We start from the raw sequence: 23122 nt of genomic DNA on the forward strand, positions 1-23122 counted from the left end.
TGACCATGTTAATATGATCTACTCGGACTAGGTTGTTACCACTACTAGGCCTACTATGACTACTGCTACTACTAGGCCTACTACTACTACTACTACTAATAATAATAATAATAATAATAATAATAATAACAACAACAACAACAACAACGGCACTTGTTTTGATTTATAAACATTCATATGCAATTTGTTTAATAATATGCAAACATGCATACAAAAAGGTGACTGAAATTTACATTCAAATTATGTTAAATGCATAAGCTTTGTACTCCTAAACGTATTTTTGTTCAAATCAATGTTAACTTTTATAAACCGCAAACTACTAATATGTAAACATGAAACAAGCCCACTGTAAAAAAAAAAAAAAAAAAAACGGCTATGTTTAGAAAAAAAAAAGATAAATGCATCCAGACAGGCATTGTAAACCCCAGAACATTTTTGTTCACATCAATTGACTTTTGTATAGCCTGCTAGACAGAGAGTTGACATTTACAACAATTTTATATAAAAACATTTTTCCTTCTTTCTTTTCTTTTTTTTTTTACCGTGGAACTTAGCAACAGCACAACTTTAATACATAGCATACTGATGTAGGCCCTAAATCAGATCTTAATCCGATGATGATCAGCACTGGAGGGAGTCAGAGAGGGCTGCATAGTCCGGACAGTAGCGGCTGGTAGCGAGCCTCAAGCGGGCCTCGAGATGATCGTCGGACATACTGGAGCGGTATTTGGACTTAATGATCTTCATATCCGAAAAGGCCGACTCGCACAAATAAGTGGAGCCGAACAATGCGGTTAAGGAGGTGGCACACTGCCGCATGTTCGGGTACTTCGCCTCCGTGAGTAAATTCCAAAACGGCCCATGCGCCCTGGACTTCAACTCGATGTCAGACTGCAGCATCTCGTCTTACACGGCAGACGTGTTCAGCTGAAACAGTGCCGCAACTTTTGAGGCGAGGGAATCCACCTCAGTATCTTCCCCGAATGGGTGGCACATGAATGTAGCTAGTGGCTCGAGCAAAGCAAAGTCTTGAAATCGCTTCTCAAACTCTGACTGGAGAATTTCAATCTGCTCAGTGTAGCGCGCACTGTTAAGTTGCGCAAACGCCCTCCCTTGCATCTCCAGCTCCGAGGCGAGGTTTCGGAAGTTTCCTAAATCACGGCGCTGCATCTTTGAAACCAGCAGTTTCATTTTGCTGGTTGTCATGGTAACCTAATGTAACAATTTTTTGACGCAGCGCTTGGCTGACATTTCGCTTCAGGGAAAAAGCGAATTTGTTTACATGTAAAAATGACCACGACGTTTTTTTTTTTTTAAATTTCATAACAAATATATTAATATTTACATATCAATCATGAGATCTACCATCCCTGCCTTCACGATCGACGTAGTGGGCACCCAGGGTACAATGTGTGCCTAAGCCCATTAAACTAATTAACACTCACCTCCCCTCCGTTACTCTAATGTAGGCATTTTTTTGTTGTCGTTTGACTGACATCATTTGTTGCTGCAGGTGCGAGTTGTTAATTTTGCATACATTTGTCTGTTCTGTTGTTTTTAGATGATTATTTCTACCCAGAGCAATCATTTCACTTCAGTAAGAAAAACTCGGAGGTTTACTTTCCTGAAAACGCAGCGATTTTGAGCCGCTGTAGCGGAGGAGTAGTGGCCACAGTTCAGTTCATATCCTACTGATATATGAAGAGCACTTTCCTGAATGTAAATGAAGTAGCAAACTTAAGCAAACCTTCAAAAGGTGGCATCAGGTAAACGCATCATTCAAATTCAAAACTCATCAGCACAATTTTAACATTTAAGGCCACTGAGAAATCTTCTCTTCTCAGAAATTCACAGCGTAGGGTAATTAGATGCAGAAGTATACATTTGCATAATGAGCTGCAAGAGTTGCATGTGACCAAGAAGAAAGTGCTGTAATTGCAGAGGTTTCTAAATGACCTCAACAATATAGTCTTTACTGAAAATGACATAAAACGCTTCAGCAGTTCATACTCGGATTTACCAAACACCCTTTTTTTTTTTTTTAAGTGCTAAGCAATTTAGAAACCACACAAAGGTGTTACATTATTCTACCAAGGAAACGTGTTCCTGTTAGAGCTGTGCAATATATCGTATTTTTATCACGATATCGATATTGGTGTCAAACGATATCAAAATTCATAATATCGATATGAAACGATTTTTTGTCATTTGTCGAAAGGGACGTGCACAATATTTATACAATGGCAATAAAACAACAATAACATTGACGTGACAGTAAGGTAAAACGAACCCTTCTGTCCCCTAAGGCACACCGTAGCCTTGCATACGTCATCCATTCTACTCCCGCGATATCTCCGCAACAGTAAAAAATCAGTTCTTCTGTTTTCATACGTGTTGGGTGATTTGATATATTGATTTGTTAATATGTTGTTTGATTTGCTTGCTAATAGTTATAATAATACAATTAACATATATTTACGTCATATTTTTGGATGTGGGACTGGGTAATGTAAAAATGGCATCTACGGAAGAAAACAAGCACAACAATATTAGCACATATCCAGCTTGCTAGCTGTGTTAGATGTGTTAAACCGTGTGGATTTAAGTGGAATAATTGCGAGTCGTCCTGTGGTCAAGGCAGCGTTTTAAGGTAAGGCAATTTGGTTATTAATGTTGCCCGCCGCGGCATGTTTACTTGGGTTCATTTGATTTTGACTTGTGCATCTGCAGCTAGCATCATGCTTTGAAGTAGGTTCTGCTAAGGACGGGTTTATTGCGCGATGTAGACGGACTCAGATGTAATTACATTGTTTTTAAAATTCCGTGCGCTTAAAACGGTGTCCCCCTGCTAATCATGTAGCCCTAATCATGTGTTGCTTTTACTTTTCTTAATGGCGAGTGAAATATCTCTGCAAATGGTATTTCAATGCTGACATGCCAAAAAGATAGCGGAGTCCACATTTGGAAGATGAAGGAAGAGAAGCCTATTTTCATGTATGTTAATTCTTAAGGACTTGTCTCTATATTGTGCGTGTTTAATGTTGGTGTCTTAACAACACACAAGCTTACGTTGTAGTGTGTGTGTGTGTGTGTGTGTGTGTGTGTGTGAGAGAGAGAGATTTTATCCTTGGCTGGCTACGAGCCAGTGTGGACGTTACGCAGTAATCACTGGTAATACCAGCGCTGGCTCCATCCTCTGTGATCGGAAATGTTGAGTGAGGAGAACGTGAGCCTTGTGCAGGCTATAGGACCTATGCAAAGTACGCGCTTGCACAGTAAATAGTTTAAGTAAAAGGCGTTTCAGGGTACAACGGGAAGGGTTGACAGGTAGCCTATGAGGCCTGTACTATAAAAATGTGGCCCGGTGCCTCAGGTGTTGATGATCAGGGCTTTAAAAAAAGGTGTATAAATATCGTTTTAAAAATCGCGATATCGATATTTACTGAAAAAATCGTGATATTGATTTTTTCCAATATCGAGCAGCCCTAGTTACTGTATCACAGTTTGGTAGCAAAGCAAGATGCTGATAAATAAATAAAATCGATTTCCGTATACCCTGATCAGCCATAACATTAAAACCACTTGGCTAATATTGGGTAGGTCCCCCTTGTGCCTCCAAAACCACTCTGACTCATCGAGGCATGGACTCCACAAGACCTCTGAAGGTGTGCTGTGGTATCTGGCCCCAAGACGATAGCAGCAGGTCCTTGAAGTCCTGCAAGTTGCGAGGTGGGGGCTTCGTGGATCAGACTTGTTTAGCTAGCACGTCCCACAGACGCTTGATTGGATTGAGATGTGGGGAACTTGGAGGGTAAGCCAACACCCTGAACTCTCATGTTCTTGAACAATTTTTTGCAGTTTGGAAAGGCACACTATCCTGCTGAAAGAGGCCACTGGCATTAGGGAATACCATTGCTATGAAGGGGTGTACTTGGTCTTCAGCAATGTTTAGGTTCATGTCAAAGTAACATCCACATGAATCCAAGACCCAAGGTTTCCCAGCAGAACACTGCCCAGAGCATCACACTGCCTCTACTGGCTTGCCTTCTTCCCCTAGTGCGATCTCAGGCAAGTGAAACACACCCAAGCTGTCCATATGATGTAAAAGAAAACATGATTCCTCAGACCAGGCGACTTTCTTCCATTGCTCCATGGTCCAGTTCGGATGCTGACGTTCCCATGGTAGACGCTTTCGATGGTGTACAGAGGTCAGCATGTGCACTCTGACAGGTCTGTGGCTACACAGAAAGCTGCAATGCACAGTGTTCTGGCACCTTTCTTATAGCCAGTATTAACTTTCTCAGCAATTTGTGCTACAGTAGCTTTTCTGTGGTGATCAAACCCAACAGGCTAGCCTTCGCTTCCCACGCACATTAATGAACCTTGGTTGTCAATGACCCAAGTTGCTGGTTCATCAGTTGTCCTTCCTTGGACCACTTTTGGTAGGTACTAGCCACTACATACCAGGAACAACCCAAAAGACCTGCCGTTTTGGAGATGCTCAATGACTGGGCCTGAGCTATCACAATTTGGCCCTTGTCAAAGTCACTCAGATCCTTACCCTTGCTCATTTTTCCTGTTTCCAACACATCTTTGAGAACTAACCGTTCTCTTGCTGCCTAATATATCCCACCTCTATCTTGTTACAACAGCACATGTTAATGTAATTCACATCATCAGTTGGTGGTTATAAATGTTTTGGCTAGGCGATGTATAACAAATCAATGAGCCATTTCTGCTCTAGGAAACCGTTACCCCTGAGACAAGTCAGCAATTTTAGACATGACTCTCTGAAATCAATGAGGAAGAGAGGCACACGTTTCTTAGCAGAGCAGTCTTTGTGGCTCAGCAATTCACTGTTCTTCTCACCACTTATCAAGTGAGTATAAAGATGCATGCCCTGCCTATGGCATGCTTCAAGCACCCTGAAGATGGCTTATGGCTCAACAAGCATTGGCCAGGGTTCCCACTGGCACTCGTCACGCTTGTCATTGAGGAACATACAGTAATCCATCAGTGATGATGAGAAAACTACTAGCAGTCGTCACAGTGACAAATGTACTTGTCATCTTTATCATCAGTCATCTTTTCTAGAAATCCCAATACAAATCCCTCCGTTTGCTGAAGTCCAACCCCAGTGAAGAGACGGCAGGAAGCCAGAGTGTAAATAATGAGCATGTGCTTGTGACCAATAAAAACTGACAATACATAATGACCAAAGGAGCGCCAAGCTTTTGACCAATCACAGTGCGTCTTAATCGGCCTGGTGTGGTGGTGTAATCATCTCTGTGTGAACCGAAGAACAGCGCAGTCTAAGCTGATGGAGTTTTTTGGGCGGGTTTCTTCAAGCACCAAAGATAATTTAAGGGCTGAAACAGCCATGGGGCGGGGCAGGGCGGGGCACACTCAGAACCCTGACAGTCCCGGAGCACATCAGACACTGTCAGTAATACGGGGTTGGTTAAAAATAAATAAATTATATATATATATATATATATATATATATATATATATATATATATATATACATACATATATATATATATATATATACATACATATATATATATATATATATATATATATACATACATATATATATATATATATATATATACACATATATATATATATATATATATATACATATATATATATATATATATATATATATATATATATATATATATATATATATATACATATATATATACATATATATATACATATATATATATATATATATATATATATATATATATATATATATACACACACACACATATACATATATATATATATATATATATATATATATATATATATAAAAATACAGCCGGAGGGAAAGTTTGGATTCCTTCACTGTTGGTTGTTCCAAGACTCTTCTTGACTCTGTTCAAATGCAAATCAAGTTGTGTGTTGCAGTAAAGGCTAAAGAGAGTCCTAATAACTCTTGAATAACTCCACACTAAAATAACCTTCAGTAAGCTCAAACTAAAGAGGTTTATTTTAGCTTGATGGTGCACAGGCTGCCCAAAATCAAGTCTCTCTTATTAGAGGTTGGAGTGGAGCTTAAATTTTATATGGAATGGAGAGACCTGTATCTGGACAAACATTTCAATTGTGCCAGTTTGGTTGGTATAAACCTGTATTAAGTCTGTAACTGAGAGGAAAAAAAAAAAAACAGACTAAGAAAAAGTGAATACTACTTCTTTGACTTGATTTTTCAAGGAAAAAAGTGGAGAAGATTTTTCGGAACCCTGGCGTTGGCTAATGCGATGGAACCCACATCAAACGTACTCTTATACATGCACATATGACAACAGGGTTTATGGTGCCACTTTGACCAGGACTTCTTCAGGTTAACCTGATGGTGGCATCTCTAGTTGAAGCACTACGCCCAGCTGTGTGCTGCCCAAGTGCTGACTGCAAATGTACCGATAACTCCTTGGTGAAAAAACCCCAAGATATTGCTTTAGTACACACTGGGGATATATTGACTATTCTGAACCTAACACATGCACATATTGTGGTGAACACCTGACAGAAGCAGAATGCACAATGAGACAGGACGCACAGGTGTGGGACTGATGAGCAGGCTTGTGTTGTGAACAAAACACATACATCAATCAACGGTAGGAGAAATATACCCTGTCCACACTAGGGATTTTGTACCGATACGAAACTACTTTTGTACCGCAACACCTGTCCACACTAGCAACTATACCGGTACTGTAGCGGTATAACTGTACCGGTACGAAATCCACAAATGTATGGGTTTCGTACCGGTACAGTATCGGTACTGTAGCGCTTCGCTGTAGTGTGGACAGATGAAGCGGCTCTGTATCGATACAAATATAATGCGCATGTGCAATGAACCATTCCTACGTCTTCCGGGTTATTCATACAGTACAATATGCACGCGCTTTTCAACTGTAAATAAAACGTCAAAATGGCTCAAAACGACCGTGGAGCTACATGGAGCAAAGAAAGGGGGGAGAAAGGGAGAGGGAGGGAGAAAGGGAGGGGAAGAGAAGGAAAGAGGGAGAAAGGGAGGGGAAGAGAAGGAAAGAGGGAGAAAGGGAAGGAAAGAGAAGGAAAAAGGGAGAAAGGGAGGGGAAGAGAAGGAAAGAGAGAGAAAGTGAGGGGGGAGAAAGGGAGATTTGTTTTCTTTGTTTCTTTCTCAACTGCCTCGCGCGTTTTATACGATTCGGCTGAATAAATGACCACCAGAAATAGACTGTACATTGACAACAAAAAGCGCTCACACATTGTTTCATCCGCCATATTCTCGGAAGGAAGTTACTCAGTAACCACAGAAACATTTCGTGCACGCGCATTTCAACTACCATGAAAGAAAACCGCAAACATTTCTCGCTAGTGTGGACAGATGCACTAAACTGTACCGGTATACTTTGTATCGATACAGTTATACCACTATTGTACCGGTATAAGTGTGAACACAGCATTACACTCTCCTTGATGCTGAGGTCATGGTGAAATACCAAGTCCAACTTGCCTTTTTTTTTGGGGGGGGGGGGGGGGGGGGGGGGGGGTGTTACACCAGGAATGGAACATTCATTCTGGCTTCACAAAAGTAATGCACCAAAATAAATGCACGAGTGCTAGTGTTCTCAGTTTTAAAAATCCTCATTTTTGCTTGTGTCGTTTTAAATATAAATTTGTGGCTTAGTATCATTTCAGTTCATCACACTGCAAAAACGTCAATCCTAAAACACCACGACTAACAAGCATCATTCCGACTCCTTAAAACAGCCACCTCAATTTATTTAATATTACACTTTAATATTGACCTTAGTGGAATGCTTTGGCCCTTAAGGCCACCCATTTTTTATCTTTAGGTTCACGGATTTTTTCAACATATTTTTGATGATGTCAGTTGAAATAAAAATAAAAGTGTCCTTGTCCAATGTTGTTGGTTTTTTTGCATAGCAAAATTTCAATGTCGGATTAAGATGAAAAAATAATTTAAATTCAAGAGACACACTTTATATACACACGCGCGCACACACATTGTGTGTGTGTGTGTGTGTGTGTGTGTGTGTGTGTGTGTTCTTGTGTACAAGTTTATAACATGGACTAGCATTCCAGTACTTACTTCTCTGAAGGTTATGTGGTCATATGACCGTTGATGGGGCTGGGTAAAAAATAAATAAATAAATAAATAAATAAAAATATCGATTTAATCGATTTTGGATCGATTTCATTTAAAATTTCGCACTATCGATTCACAGGGCATGAGATCGTTTTTTTTTTTTTCTCCACAACACAATCTCGTGTGTTGTGTGATTTTCCTCCCTCAGCCGTCTCGTGCGTGATGATGCAGCTGCGCAGTCGTACGTCGTGACGTTCAAGCACGCACACAAAACAGCTGAGGCCAGAGCCATGGCTGAGGCAGGGAAAACACCGCTCGGCAAGCCGTCTCAAATGAAATCTGACGTGTGGAATCATTTCAAATTTAAAATGACAAAGGACAAAGAGCTTGATAAAACCAAGGTAGTTTGCAAGATATGCCAAGCAGAGCTCAGTTATTGTAGGAATACTACAAACCTCAGAAACCACCTGACAAGGTACCACACTACGCTAACCTTAGCTTCCGACAACAATGAGCTCCTTTTCCTCAACAAGAATCTCTCAGTCTCAAGTGTGACAGTTCAAGTTTACAGTCTTCGTTTTGTTAAGATTAATACTTTTGCTAATATTTTTTAATATTTTTTCACTTAAACAATACAATTTGCTGCAATGTTCATTTGCACTTTTATTTGCACTTTTTTAATTACAGGAAGGTAAGACAGTTTTGTTTACAGTTACGTGTGAACTGTCAAATTTACAAAATAAAGACGTGTATTTTGCAACATATTGTATGGAGATATTTTCATTATTTAAGAGCAGATTGAATTGATTCAGATTGAATCAAATCGAATCGTGATTAATCAATTTAAAACCCTAAGAATCGAATCGATCTAGGAAATTGCCTGATACCCAGCCCTAACCGTTGAGCTCTCATGAGCACATCGAAGGCGGATATGTTCGTGCTACTTGATTCGATAGGACTCTCTGCAGCACCATCCTCTTCTAATTCCACAGTCAGGTACTTGCAGCCAAAATCGCGAACTAACGTTATGGCAGGCATATTCGGCATCGCGCTCGTTACATCAGCACCTTCTTTCTGAGAACCAAAGATAGTTTTGATTTTTTCATTGTTTACTTTCAACGCTTGAGAGACGAAATCGCCCACGTTTTGGTTAGTGAGACAGTGAAAAGACTTTTCTTTACCACACTTTATGCTTACGTACAGTTGAGGCGATAGCTCGAAATCCATGCTGTCAGCGTCAGCCATGGTCAGCACGAGGCTGACACTGTCGTAAATACCATAAAAACATTCAAGTGAATACTCAATGTCGTAAATGGTTTCGTTTTCGGCTGAAATGGATATATACAACACACACTGTCGTTTGTATTTGCGATTCTAATACTGTTTACTTAAAGAAATATGACCTAGTACCAGGGATACAGTGCCGTTACAAGAAAAATATGTGCAGCGCTCGAAACTAACGGTGTCCCGACGTCCCGGGGACCATAAAAAATGTCATCGGGACACAAAATTATCATATCTGGGACAATCCCGGGACAATGGAAAAAAATAGATCTAGAAAAAAAGTTGTACATTAATATTATTTACAAAGCCGTAACACATACGTAGACATTCACCTAATTTGTCAATTTTAATTTTAAAACATTAACAGCAAAAAATACATAGTAGCTACACTTTCGATGCACCTGCATCCGTAGGCTACAGAGCAGCGCATTCTGTTCTAGAATCTTCGGCCGGAGTCCGCATTATATGGACTTGGAATGGAATTGCTACCGCACACGCTGCGCCGACTCTTGCTAGAACAAAAATGCTGAAGTGGTTGAAGCGGACCGACCGCGGGGAAGAAACTGAAAGCCCAGACATAACGTCTCCGGGACCTTCAGGATCCAAAGTGTCATCGCCTGTCAATGTGGTAAGTTATTTGTGATTATTAGGTTATGACTTATGATGCTATGGTTAGGTAGGAACTACTGTGGATAGGGCTGGTCTGCAGGCAACGCTAGCAACTGAATGAACTGAATGAACACTGTTAGACACGTTATAAAATACAACAGGAATGATGTGGATGATATTGACGGAAGATACCGTTCAACAGAATAAGTGAGTTTTCTTGGTGTCTTTCTAGTTCAGAAAGTTTAGTCAGTCAGCAGCACAACTAGGCTCGGACCTGCCACTATGCTGATGCTGCTAACATTTGCACCCACGTTTCGGCAGCGAAAGTTCATAAAAATGGAAAACGGTAATGGATAACGGAAAGTTCATAAAAATGGAAAACGGTAATGGATAACGGAAAGTTCATAAAAATGGATAACGGTAATGGATAACGGAAAGTTCATAAAAATGGATAACGGTAATGGTGAAGATTATAAGTTGGCCTTATAAATGCCAACAGATATTCAAGGTATAAGTAGATGAAATGAACATAAAAGGGGTCTTATTTTCAGCTAAAGTGTACTGCAGATGTAGGGAGTTGAAACATTTTCTGAATGAGCTAGTTGCCCCTTTTAAATAAACGGGTATCTATTCATACAGTGAGATCGCCAAAGTTTAATACACTGAAAATGCAATAACTGTAATTTTGAAGTAGATGATGTATAGGACATGTGTCACTTGTGTTTTGTGACTTATTGTAAAAATGATATAAAGGGTTCAAAATCGCATAGTTACAAATATAATAGTAACTTCATATGATAATATTAACCACTGGTTATTTCAGAGAGGAAAAAAATGGGGACACTATTGCTTCCATTCGGGACAATACAACACAGAATTCGGGACCACTGGGGGACACAAAGAAAAAAAGTTACGGTAATTTCGAGCCCTGAATATGTGACTTGTTTTTTTTTTACATTTCTTTTTGTACGTTTCGGCGGTTAAAATAAAAAATACGCACAGACTTTTTATTTTTCTAGCGGTAGTATTTAACTGCCGTCGGCAGATCCGTGATCCGAAAAATCTAAAATGAGTCGCCCAAGTATAAACCTGAAATAGTTTTCTGTTTGTTTCCAGATGCCTACAGAATAAAGCGATGCAATAGCTGTGTAATTACATGAGTGATCCAAAAGCAGCATAAATACAGGTGCGCGTCACCTCTGACAACAGGTTTAATATCCTGCGATGTGGAGGGAAAAGCAGGCACTTCCAGCTTCTCTTCCTTCACTGCTGTGGTGGCAGTCGCTGCGCCCTCTGGCAGGACAGCTCCCTGCACACACACCTCCATGGGCTCCTGTTTCACTGCCTGCAGACCCTTTGAGCCTGACTGGGCCCCTACGGAAGAGCTGACTGGGGCTCGTTTCTGGAAAAAGTGAATCAGAGTAGTGCCCTCTCTTTTAAGGGCTTTCTGCCTCGCTGCCTTCCCTCCGGCGGTCATTACAGGGGTCTTGGGGGAGATCGGAGGCGACTCAAAATTTGTCCGAGACACTTGTTGCCTGGAGACACAAGACAAAACACAGCAAGTTAGTTAGGTCAGGGGTTTTCAAAGTGTGGGAGAGTCAGCCCCCCTCAGAGAGCAAATAAACAACAGCGCCCCCCCTTACAATTTTTGTTGTTGCTATACTTAATGTTCCATTCGTATTTAAAAAAAAAAAAAAAGGTTGTTGTACACATTTTTTTCTTTTACACATTTTAAACATCTGTGCTTTTTAAAACATTTTTTTTTTTACACATTTTAAACATCTGTGCTTTTCTTTTTAAAACATCTTGTTTTACACATTTTAAACATCTCATAGCATCATTAGCTAGCACCTCTTGGCAGACAACACACTGTGGCAGTGGAGCATCTTCAGATCCAGTCCATGAAAATCCAAACTTTAAATAATCGTGGTCATACTTCCTTCTTTTTCCAGTCCCCCCAGGATTCTGCGGGCCTTTTTTGTGATTGTTGCGGGCTAAAATGTCTGATGTTGCGGGGGGTTTTCCAAAAAATTGCGATGAAAGTTGCGGTGTTTTTTAGGTTTCTGTTGCGATTACATTGCGGGAGGAAGTGAAAGTTGCGAGAAATTGTTGCGATTTTCTCTTTTTGTGATTAAAATTGAGTGATATGTTAAATATTAAGTTATTACTGAAAAACTATTGATTAAAAAAAACAAAAGACACTGAGAAATGGTCCTATAAACAACTTTACCAATATAAAAGATTACCAGGACTACAAAAATGCAGAAAAATAGGCTTTACTTATCCAAATGCACCTGTTGGTTCAAAAGTTAAAGTGCAGAGAACCTCACAGCGCAACATGAAGTTACCTTAAAATATAATATAAATGCCTCAGCTTTCATGCAAGAAAAAAAAAACCTATTAATACTAGTACTGTGTGCAGGCAGTCTCTCCTGAAGACTAAATTAAATAATAATTATAAACTAATAAAATAAATGGCTCAGGCTTCATAGAAGAAAAAAAAAAAATTGAACAGAATCTCACAGTATGATGCTGAAGCTGCCTAAACAATGGAAAATAAAATACCATTTTGGCAAAAACATTGGCATCCATTAATTTCTTGTATTAAGTAAAAAAATAATGTAAAGTGCGCACAGTCCTTCACTGTAAACATAACACACTTTCAGTAACAGAATTTAAGCCGATATAAACATTGTCTCGCACATGCAATGTTGCCAGATACTGCTGACGTTTTCCAGCCCAAAATATGTTCAAAATCCGCTAAAATGCACTTAAAACCGCCCAATCTGGCAACACTGTGCGCATGCTGCTTCTCTTGAACGTATACAAGGAAGTAAGGAGGAAGGTAGTTTGTCGACGTCACCTCAAGACAACGCCAACGATTGGTCAAATTTGCGGGAAGGTTGCGGTGATTGGATATAATTGCAACACCGCCCTGAATTCGCAGGGATTGGTTGAATTTGCAAATCGCAACATCGCGAAATCCTGGAGGGTCTGGTTTTTTGCTTGGCCCAGACTCTGTCTCCTCACTCACTGTAGCTTTAGGTACTAAAACTCAATCCATTTTGTCTCTGGCAAAGGCTAGCTGAAGTTCGCTAAATGTCCGCAATAGTAACTTATTCTGGTTTATGTTTCCTCACATTGCGCCCCCCCTGAAGAACTCTGGCGCCCCCTAGGGGAGGCGCGCCCCACACTTTGAAAAGCCCTGAGCTAGGTTGATCAGAAATGAGCTCAAGACCATCAAAACAAAACAGTCACAAAGACACAAAACACATTACGTTTGGGGGGGGGGGGGGGGGGGGGGGGGATGAGCAGAGACCCTGTATATTGAAAATACATTTAGGCATTTATAAAACTAGTATATTTGGGAGTGGGTATACAATTGTGAAGAACTAGCACTAATGAGAGAGCAAAAGCACTTTGAAAAAAGCTTCTCTGACAGTTACAGCACAACATGGCCAAGAAAAGGCAGCAAAGTCAAAACAGTAAACATCAAACATAAAAATCAGTGAGCTTTTCTGGATTGTTCAGTCTGAATTAGGGCTGCGACATCGCAATGCATATGGCAGGATGATTGAAAGGCATCTATTGACAGACAACCCCCAAATCAGAAAAAGCTGGGATGGGATGGAAACTGCAAGTTTAAAAAAAAAAAAAAAAGATTTCTAAATTTACTTTGACTTCTATTTCATGTTTGGTTAACTTCATTTCATTCGTCATGCGTCCATTCCTGCGTTTCAGGCCTGTAACACTTTCCTAAAATAGTTGGGACGGAGCAATTTAGGGATATTTGTTTACCTCCTTACTAATGATATGATCTGAAACATGTAATTCTAATCGCGATTTGGTACAAAATCAGTATCCAGGAAAGGCAGAGTCTTTGAAGAGCAAAAATGGGCTGAGGATCTCCAGTTTGTCAAAAAATGCATGAAGGAAATTACTGAAATGTTTAAAAACAAACAGTGATCCTCAAAGAATGACAGGAAGGGATTTGGATATTTTGGCCTCTACAATGCACATCATTAAACGATTCAAGGAATCTGGAAGAATTTCAGTGCATAAAGGGCAAGGGCACAAGCCTAAGCTGAACAACCGTGATCTCTGATCCCTCAGATGGCACTGAATCAAGAACCATTATTCATCTAGAGCGGATATAACCACATGGGCTCAGAATTACTCTGGCAAACCTGTCAAGCACCACAACACAGAGTTACATTCACAAACGCCAGTTAAAACTACTGTGCAAAAAGAAACCTTATGTTAACCATGCCCAGAAGCATTTGGGATGGACCATCACACAGTGGAAATGTGTATTGTGGTCAGACGAATCAGCATTCCAGGTTTTTTTTTTTTTTGGAAGAAATGGGTGTCGTGTGCTCCAAACCAAAGAGGAAAAGGACCCATCCAGACTATAACCAGCAACAAGTCCAAAAGCCAGGGTCTGTCATCAGGGCTCGACATTAACAGTAGCCTGATTGCCCGGAGCAACAATTCAATAGATTCGGACAACCAGACTCTCACAAATGCTTGCCCGATCGGGCAACTACCCAAATATGTCAACTTGCGTGAAAAACGATGTTTATTCATTCATATTATGATGAAATTCCATCACGATTTGCGATTGTTTGACTCGGAAAGACCGCGTCCATGTTATCATTACGGGATGTTCAACAACTAGCGGAATTCACATTTGCACATCGCGGGCTCGTAATTCAGTTTCCCATTGCTAATAATTATCGCGTAGTGCATATTCAGTGTTCGATTCAGACCCTCCAGGATTTCGCGATGCTGCGATTTGCAACTTCAATGCAAATTCAACCAATCCCCGCGAATTCAGGGCGGTGTTGCAATTATATCCAATCACCGCAACTTTGACCAATCGTTGGCATCGTCTTGAGGTGACGTCGACAAACTACCTTCCACCTTACTTCCGTGTATACGTTCAAGAGAAGCAGCACGTGCGCAGTGTTGCCAGATTGGGCAGTTTTAAGTGCATTTTAGCGGATTTTGAACATATTTTGGGCTGGAAAACGTCAGCAGTATCTGGCAACATTGCATGTGCGAGACAATGTTTATATCGGTTTAAATTCTGTTACTGAAAGTGTGTTATGTTTACAGTGAAGGACTGTGCGCACTTTACATTATTTTTTTACTTAATACAAGAAATTAATGGATGCCAACATTTTTGCCAAAACGGTATTTTATTTTCCATTGTTTAGGCAGCTTCAGCATCATACTGTGAGATTCTGTTCAAATTGTTTTTTTTCTTCTATGAAGCCTGAGCCATTTATTTTATTAGTTTATAATTATTGTTTAATTTAGTCTTCAGGAGAGACTGCCTGCACACAGTACTAGTATTGATAGTTTTTTTTTTCTTACATGAAAGCTGAGGCATTTATATTATATTTGAAGGTAACTTCATGTTGTGCTGTGAGGTTCTCTGCACTTTAACTTTTGAACCAACAGGAGCATTTGGATCAGTAAAGCCTATTTTTCTGCATGTTTGTAGTCCTGGTAATCTTTTATATTGGTAAAGTTGTTTATAGGACCATTTCTCAGTGTCTGTTTTTTTAATCAATAGTTTTTCAGTAATAACTTAATATTTAACATATCACTCAATTTTAATCACAAAAAGAGAAAATCGCAACAATTTCTCGCAACTTTCACTTCCTCCCGCAATGCAATCGCAACAGAAACCTAAAAAACACCGCAACTTGTATCACAATTTTTTGGAAACCCCCCGCAACATCAGACATTTTAGCCCGCAACAATCACAAAAAAGGCCCGCGGAATCCTGGGGGGACTGAATATTGGTATGTCCTTCACTACATGACTAATTACCGCATTACTCGCACGGGGCGCTAGTGTCAATGCTTGTTGATACAGACAGCGTCTGAGAAGGTTGAATAATAAATAAAAATAATAAATATGTAATATTTGGGCAACCATGTTCTGAGTTCAGGCAACCAGATTTCTACAAATGGTTGCCCAAATGGGCAACCAGGTCTCAAAGTTAACATAGAGCCCTGGTCATGGTATGGGTTTGTGTCAGTGCCCTTGGCAAAGGTAACTTACACTTCCGTGATTGCAGCATTAATGCAGAAAAGTACACAGATGTTGGCACAATGTATGCTGATTTCAAGACAACAACTTTTCCAGGGATATTTCAACAAGACAATGCAAAACCACATTCTGCACACATTACAAAGGCATGGCTGTGGAAGAAGAGGGTGCCTGTCCCCTCGGTCCCCAATAGAGAATGTGTGGAGAATTTTGAAATGAAAATATAAAACAATGATGACCCCGTACTGTTGCAGACCTTAAAACCTGCTTGCAGGAAGAATGGGACAAAATAACACCTGAAACACTTCGTCGCTTGGTGTCTTCAGTCCCTAAACATATTTTAAGTGTTGTGAGAAGGAATGGCAACATTACAAAGTGATAAATGCTTTTGAAAGAATCAAAATTGGAATAAGTGTTTGTTTAAATAACCAGAACATCAAGGACGTAGCAGCTCATCTGGCCTGCCATCAAAACAAACATGACTACTGGAACATCACACAGAACTGAAATGGGACAATGTGAGAGAGGACCGACCTCCACGAGTTTTTTTCTCCTTTCCTTTGGAATCCAAAGTGCCTCCAAACATCTGCCTTAAAGTTCGGTGGCGTCTCTAGGTTTACATTAACAGCCATGCTTGCTTGTTTTTTTTTCCTCACTGCAACCACCGGGAAAAAAAGAGAAGACGAAGAGTGCCTTGCAGTGAGGTAGCGGCACAGCGACACCTTGCGGAGCGGAGGTGCGGAAGTCGTACTGGATTTACAACCCGTCTGAAACATTTATTATTTGAAAAAATATCGATATTCAAATTTTGAGTATCGATATTGAATCGGAAGACAAAGTATCGCGATATATCGCCGTATCTATATTTTTGCCCACCCCTACTGTTTTGCTGCCAGTGGAACTGGTTCATTGCACAAAGTGGATGGAATAATGAAGGAGGAGGACTACCACAGAAGTCTTCAGCATAAACCACCAGAAACTTGAACACGACTTGGGACTTACAACAGACCACCGAACCCAAAACACGCATCAGAGCTGGTTGTGAAGGATAAAGCAGGCTAACATTAAGCTTAAAACAAGTCCTGACTTCAACCCTATTGAAAATATATGGACCGTGCTTATAAGTCAAGTCCATGCCAAGAAAAAAAAAAAAAAAAACACCTAATTTCATTGAACTCTACCAATTCTACCATGAAGAGTCGTGAAATATCCAACCAGAATTCTGCCAGAAGCTTGTTCATGGTAAACAAAAACGTTTGGTCAAGGTGAATCTTGCGAAGAGACATTTTACCCAAATATTAAGTGTGCTGTATGTACATTTTTGACCCTGTATTGATTTCAGAAAACCCAAAGAAAATTAAAACTTGTGCACCAAATTCGTGTTTTTTTTTAATTAAAGATGTATGCTGTGCATTCTGCCACAGAAAAGAACAGTTCAGAGAAATTACCGAAAGCCCAAATATTGCCATGACATTCATATCCAAGATGACATTCATGTCACTGTATGTAAACTTCTGACCATAACTGTATATATTTTGTTACAAGATATAAAATTATCCATGTTGCCATATAAGACGTCTGAAAGGGGGAGTAAATACAGACTACAACTTCCACAAGCTCATCCAGTGCATTAAAATATTTTTGCTGTCCAGCTACGCCAGGCTGAGGAAAGGCTGAAAACCAAAAGCAACTATTTGGGGACATTTGCCGTACTGTAGCTCTACAGTGTGGACTGTGACAGACACATGATGAGTATCATAATCATGTTGTGGCTCACCACCAGGAGCTGCATGAGCAGCGTTCAACTAGAGGTCATAACGTCTTGAGCCATGTGTATAAAAAGTAGACTTTATTATTTCCAGTCTGCGTAAGAAGGAACACTCTGTAGCGATTTTTTTTAGGGGCGGCGTTGGAGTGTCTGAATAATTTCATCAGAGTAAATTCTGTATTAAAATTACTACATAAGCAAATGCCGTTACAGTCCATGAAAAAGCCGTGAAAAAGTCGGCATCTGCGCCTTTAGTTTGTGTGGAGAGATATGATCTGCAATAACATGCATTGTTGGCTACAGACCGAAACATGCTTTCAGAATGCACTGGCCAAGGCAGGACTAAACTCCATGTGCCTTCTAATAATAATTTTTTTTTTAAAAAGAATAGTAATTTGTAAGCTAAAAAGCCTGTGTCTACACTTTTTTCTTTCGCCGAGTGGCAGCTGTGTTCAACTGGGGCGGGACATGACTGAATGGGTGTTTCTGATTTGTCAGCTGTCTTTAACTGGGGCGGGAGGGCGGGACATGACTGAATGGGTGTTTCTGATTTGTCAGCTGTCGCCCTTACACCGCATGAGATGCCAAGTGTTTACAACACAGAATTCCAGGTTCTCCGCTCCAAAATCGGCAGCTTCAAAATGATTGATTTTTTTTTCACCAACAACCAAAAAAAAATTAACCGGTTGACGTTGATTCGGTCAACCACTGGTCAAACGGTCATCGGTTAACATCCCTAGTCTTGAGCCATGTGTATAAAAAGCAGACTTGCGCTACGTTCACACTGCAAGGCTTAATGCTCAATTCCGATTTTTTTGTGAAATCCGATTTTTTTGTGAGGTCGTTCACATTAACAAATATATGCGACTTGTATGTGATCCTCAGTATGAACGAAAAGTGACCTAAAAGTGTTCCGCATGCACATTGCAGGATACGACGACGTCACACGCAGTGAGCATGGCCAGTGTTTACGGAAGTAAAACCGCCCGGTTGCGGTATGACCCATCCAATCTAGCTTGAATAGCTGCATCCCCCCAAATGGAAATCAGCTCCCTAACCTCTGCATCCTTCCATTGAGAAGATTCAGAACCTTCACAGCCCGAAGCGTCCCTCGCATTGATGTCATGCGCAGGGGCGCAGATACGTTTTTTGAACTGGGGGGGACAAAAAACTGGGGGGGGGGACAAAGCTGCCAGCAAACCAACCCCAACCCCGATATGCCTGTCAAACTTGTTGTTAGTAACCATAGCAACCAAGCTCGAGCTCGCAACCTGTGCAGTCTGCGCAGCTCAACCAACCAAATATCAGTCTTTGTTTTGTTTTATGTGAGTTGTTGCAACTATGTATACACTGCTGTGCACCTCAATAAACCGAATGGTAATTAGTCTTTTGATTTTTCCGTGAGGTTTGCCTTATGCAAAGAAAGACAGCATAGACGTTTTTTCCTCCCTATAAGTGGGGGGGGGGGGACCGAACGAGGTGAATTTAAATCTGGGTGGGACGAGTCCCCCCCTCTATCTGCACCCGTGATTATGCACCATGTTGTTGTAACTTTTTTGAGAGACCCGCCGCCTACTTCAGCGCAGAATAGTGACGTTTGTGGCTTGTTGATGACGTGTAAGTCGGATGAATGCGACCTGGCGGTTCAGACTGAAGTCGCATATGAAAAGAGCGGATAGGAATCGGAATTAGGACCACATATCCAAACGGCCTGGGTCGGATTTGAAAAAATCGGATCTGTGTCGTTCATATTGTCAATAAAAGATCGGATACAGGTCACATATGGGCGAAAAGATCGGATTTGAGTCACTTCAGCCTGCAGTGTGAACGTAGCCTTAATTATTTCCAGTCTGCGTAAGAAGGAACACTCTGTGCTCACTCTAGGACCCAAATTGTTTTAGCGAAAAGTGCTAAAGACTCAAATTTTTCTTTAGCAATTTGCAATTTCGCTTAGCAAGAAATACTAAAAGAATTTTCTTTTTAGCAAAGTAATTTTTTAGCAAGATATGTTATACTTCTAAATGTTTCTTGCACTGACATAATATTGAAAAATGAATTGTTATTGTAGTTTGTTGGTGTTTCAATAGTGTTTGCAAGCTTTGTTTCCTGCCTTTGTCTTTCCATGTTCATTTATGTTCATACATGTGTGTGTGTGTGTGTGTGTGTGTGTGTGTGTGTGTGTGTGTGTGTGTGTGTGTGTGTGTGTGTGTGTGTAATTGGGATCCGTGTGTGTGTGTGTGTGTGTGTGTGTGTTTAGAGGGAGGGGGATGTCTTTATGGGTAGGATGAAGGGAGCTCAGGGAGTTAAATTCAATGGTTGTTTCTTATAAATTAATCTCATAACCCAAATATAACGATATTCAGCATTAATTTCTCAAATGAAACACTTGCAGTCAAAACTTTGAACCATGTGCGTCAAAACGCTCTGAAAACAAGGTACACTTGGTCGATATATCCTGGTTCATCTGTGAGTTCTTCCAAAGTTCTGTCAGGGTTGATATTATGTAGAAAATACATCTTTGGAATGGTTATATCGTGTTTTTATCCCTAACTGAGAAAGCTAACAGAATATTCTAATATGTTCTCACTTTTTAGATAAGTTTTTGTCATATGTAAAGTCGGATAATTTATTTTAAACAAACCTCGCTATAATCTTGTTCACTAATGAGCGAGAATTGCCGACATTATCAGCGCAACTCGGAAATTGATCATTTTATACGTAAGGTCCAATGCTATTGGAAGACGTAATTTGCTGTCAACCAATAAGAAGCTTCGAAACTCGGGGCGTTGGTTATAAATCAAAACATCGAAGATGGACACGAAAGGTACTGTTTATCTTGAGAAATCGCAATTGTTTGATGGATTTTGCTTAAACTTTAAATGACTTTCGCATAAAATGCAAATACAGATGATTTTCTTTTCGCAAACTGGAATAAAACTTCGCAATTTGCGGACGTGCGAGCGGCTAGCGTGAGCCCAGACACTTTGGTGATGAACATTGGTAGCTGCTACCAAAAGACAACACTATCAGCAGCGTTAGCTGATTGAGAGAGACACACACACACACACACACTCACACACTCAACCTGAGTAAAACATTATAACATATGGAACCATTGAATTGTGCAGTGTCGTGTATCTCAAGTCAACAAATTGCTGCACTATTCTGTGACAGCGATATCAATAATGAGATACGCATCACAGTTATGAATACATATTTATTCCTTTCTTGGGCACTGCATACCATGCAGCAGAAACACCACGACATTTATTATGGTGTGACTCTGCTGAGTGCCTGGTGTTCAGCAGTGAGAAAGTGCTTTCACTTTACATCATTACTTTCTAGTTACAATCGAATATTATCGAACATAAGAACTAATTAATCCACGGTAGTTTTAAATTATCTACAACTAAGGAAAGATGTTCATAACTGCTATAGAACTAGACAACAATTATGTTTACATGAGTGTGCCGAGTAAGAAATCAATCATTCAGATTAATTTAAAAAAAAAAAAAAATACACCATGGCTGCTATGGGGGGAGAGGACCTTTTTTTCCATCAATATTTTACAGAAAAAGTGTTAATAAATAATCCCACTTTAAAAAAAAAAAACTATTAAAAATAAGCTCTGGATTAAAACCCATCTATAAATATACAGTTTTCGTTGTCTGGTGGATACGTGCTTATAGGATACGTTGCCTGGCACTTACAATCGTGTTCCCTGCGGTGGTGGTACACATACTTCGTTCATACGTACAAACTTTGTACGGTGACAAAAGCCATCAAAAATCAGGTCGATGCATTATAACATTCTCTTAAGTATGGAGCGCCACTAAAATGTGCATTAATTAAAAACAAACTACATTACAGCTTTACAAATGTTATATTATATCTCACATGCCGGGCAGCACGGTGGTGTAGTGGTTAGCGGTGTCACCTCACAGCAAGAAGGTCCGGGTTCGAGCCCCGTGGCCGGCGAGGGCCTTTCTGTGTGGAGTTTGCATGTTCTCCCTGTGTCCACGTGGGTTTCCTCCGGGTGCTCCGGTTTCCCCCACAGTCCAAAGACATGCAGGTTAGGTTAACTGGTGACTCTAAATTGACCGTAGGTGTGAATGGTTGTCTGTGTCTATGTGTCAGCCCTGTGATGACCTGGCGACTTGTCCAGGGTGTACCCCGCCTTTCACCCGTAGTCAGCTGGGATAGGCTCCAGCTTGCCTGCGGCCCTGTAGAACAGGATAAAGCGGCTACAGATAATGAGATGAGAGGAGATCTCACATGCACGTTTTTTTTTTGACTCCACAACCCCTTCCAAAAGTTTTAATCCACTTATCCAATGTGTGTTCATAATTTACTTCCATCCTGGATTGGTTGGCTTTTTTTTTTTTTTTTTTGGGGGGGGGGGGGGGGGGGGGGGGGGCAGCTATAATCTCTGAAGTACAAAAACTTTTTAGCTAGCGCATGAAACTTAGCTTATAAAATTTACTGCTGATGCAGATGTAACCTCCTACTTGTGTTATTTTCTGCTGAAGCATAAATAACCTTCAAACAACACTAATATTGATTTCATTATTAGCACAGAAGAACCAAGGTAAAATTATTCTATCCTCCAGAGATGACCAATTCCTCCTCCGTGCAAGGGTAGGCATTTTTTAGGTAGTGTAGTAGGCTAACCTAGTGTATGAACAATCCAAAGTATTGCTCAAGTAGTGCTAAAGTCTGGCAAATTCTGGCCTGGAGATACTGAATCAATATTTTAAATAAATAAATACAAACCCAAAGCGTCATCATAAGGCGCTGTGTCAGAACAGCTTTAATGCACCTTGGCACAGAACACCACTCTCCCAAAAGATATTGCTCCAGTTGGCAGCGTCATGATTGGTGGTGAACATTTTAAACAAACGGACAAAAAAATAATAATTTCGTACTATGACTTCCCCCCCAAACGTATTGTATGTGTCATTACGTGCATATTGTTAATCAGATTTGAAATCAGTCGGATTTTTTTCTTTTTTTTGGAGGGGGTTGGTTTTGCTCACTCTCTGAGTTGTTTTCACACTACTGTAGATGACTTTTGGGTACTGTTGGAAACACTGCTGTCTCTTTTGTTCTTTGGTTATGGGTTCAGACATTCTTGGGGGGCGGGGGGCTCTCAATGGCTACTTGGTCCTTTGTTGCTTGTTTTATCTAAATGGTTAACAGCAATATAAATAGAATGGGCACACCTTTAAAGGAGATACGCAGCACCTTTATTTTTAAATACATTTCTGAGTGGATAGTATCTC

General features: G+C 40.3%; 1 protein-coding gene across 3 annotated transcripts in view; it reads right to left on the reverse strand.

Annotated features, from left to right (window-relative positions):
- Positions 1-23122, reverse strand: part of rad18 (RAD18 E3 ubiquitin protein ligase) — a 206667-nt gene that overhangs the window by 126571 nt on the left and 56974 nt on the right. For all 3 annotated transcript variants that reach the window (XM_060919547.1, XM_060919545.1, XM_060919546.1), the window contains exon 5: positions 11207-11544. In XM_060919547.1, coding sequence (XP_060775530.1) covers positions 11207-11544 — 338 coding nt within the window. The remainder of the gene's footprint in view (positions 1-11206; positions 11545-23122) is intronic.

The sequence above is a fragment of the Neoarius graeffei genome, chromosome 4, assembly GCF_027579695.1.
Source record: "Neoarius graeffei isolate fNeoGra1 chromosome 4, fNeoGra1.pri, whole genome shotgun sequence".
NCBI lineage: Eukaryota > Metazoa > Chordata > Actinopteri > Siluriformes > Ariidae > Neoarius > Neoarius graeffei.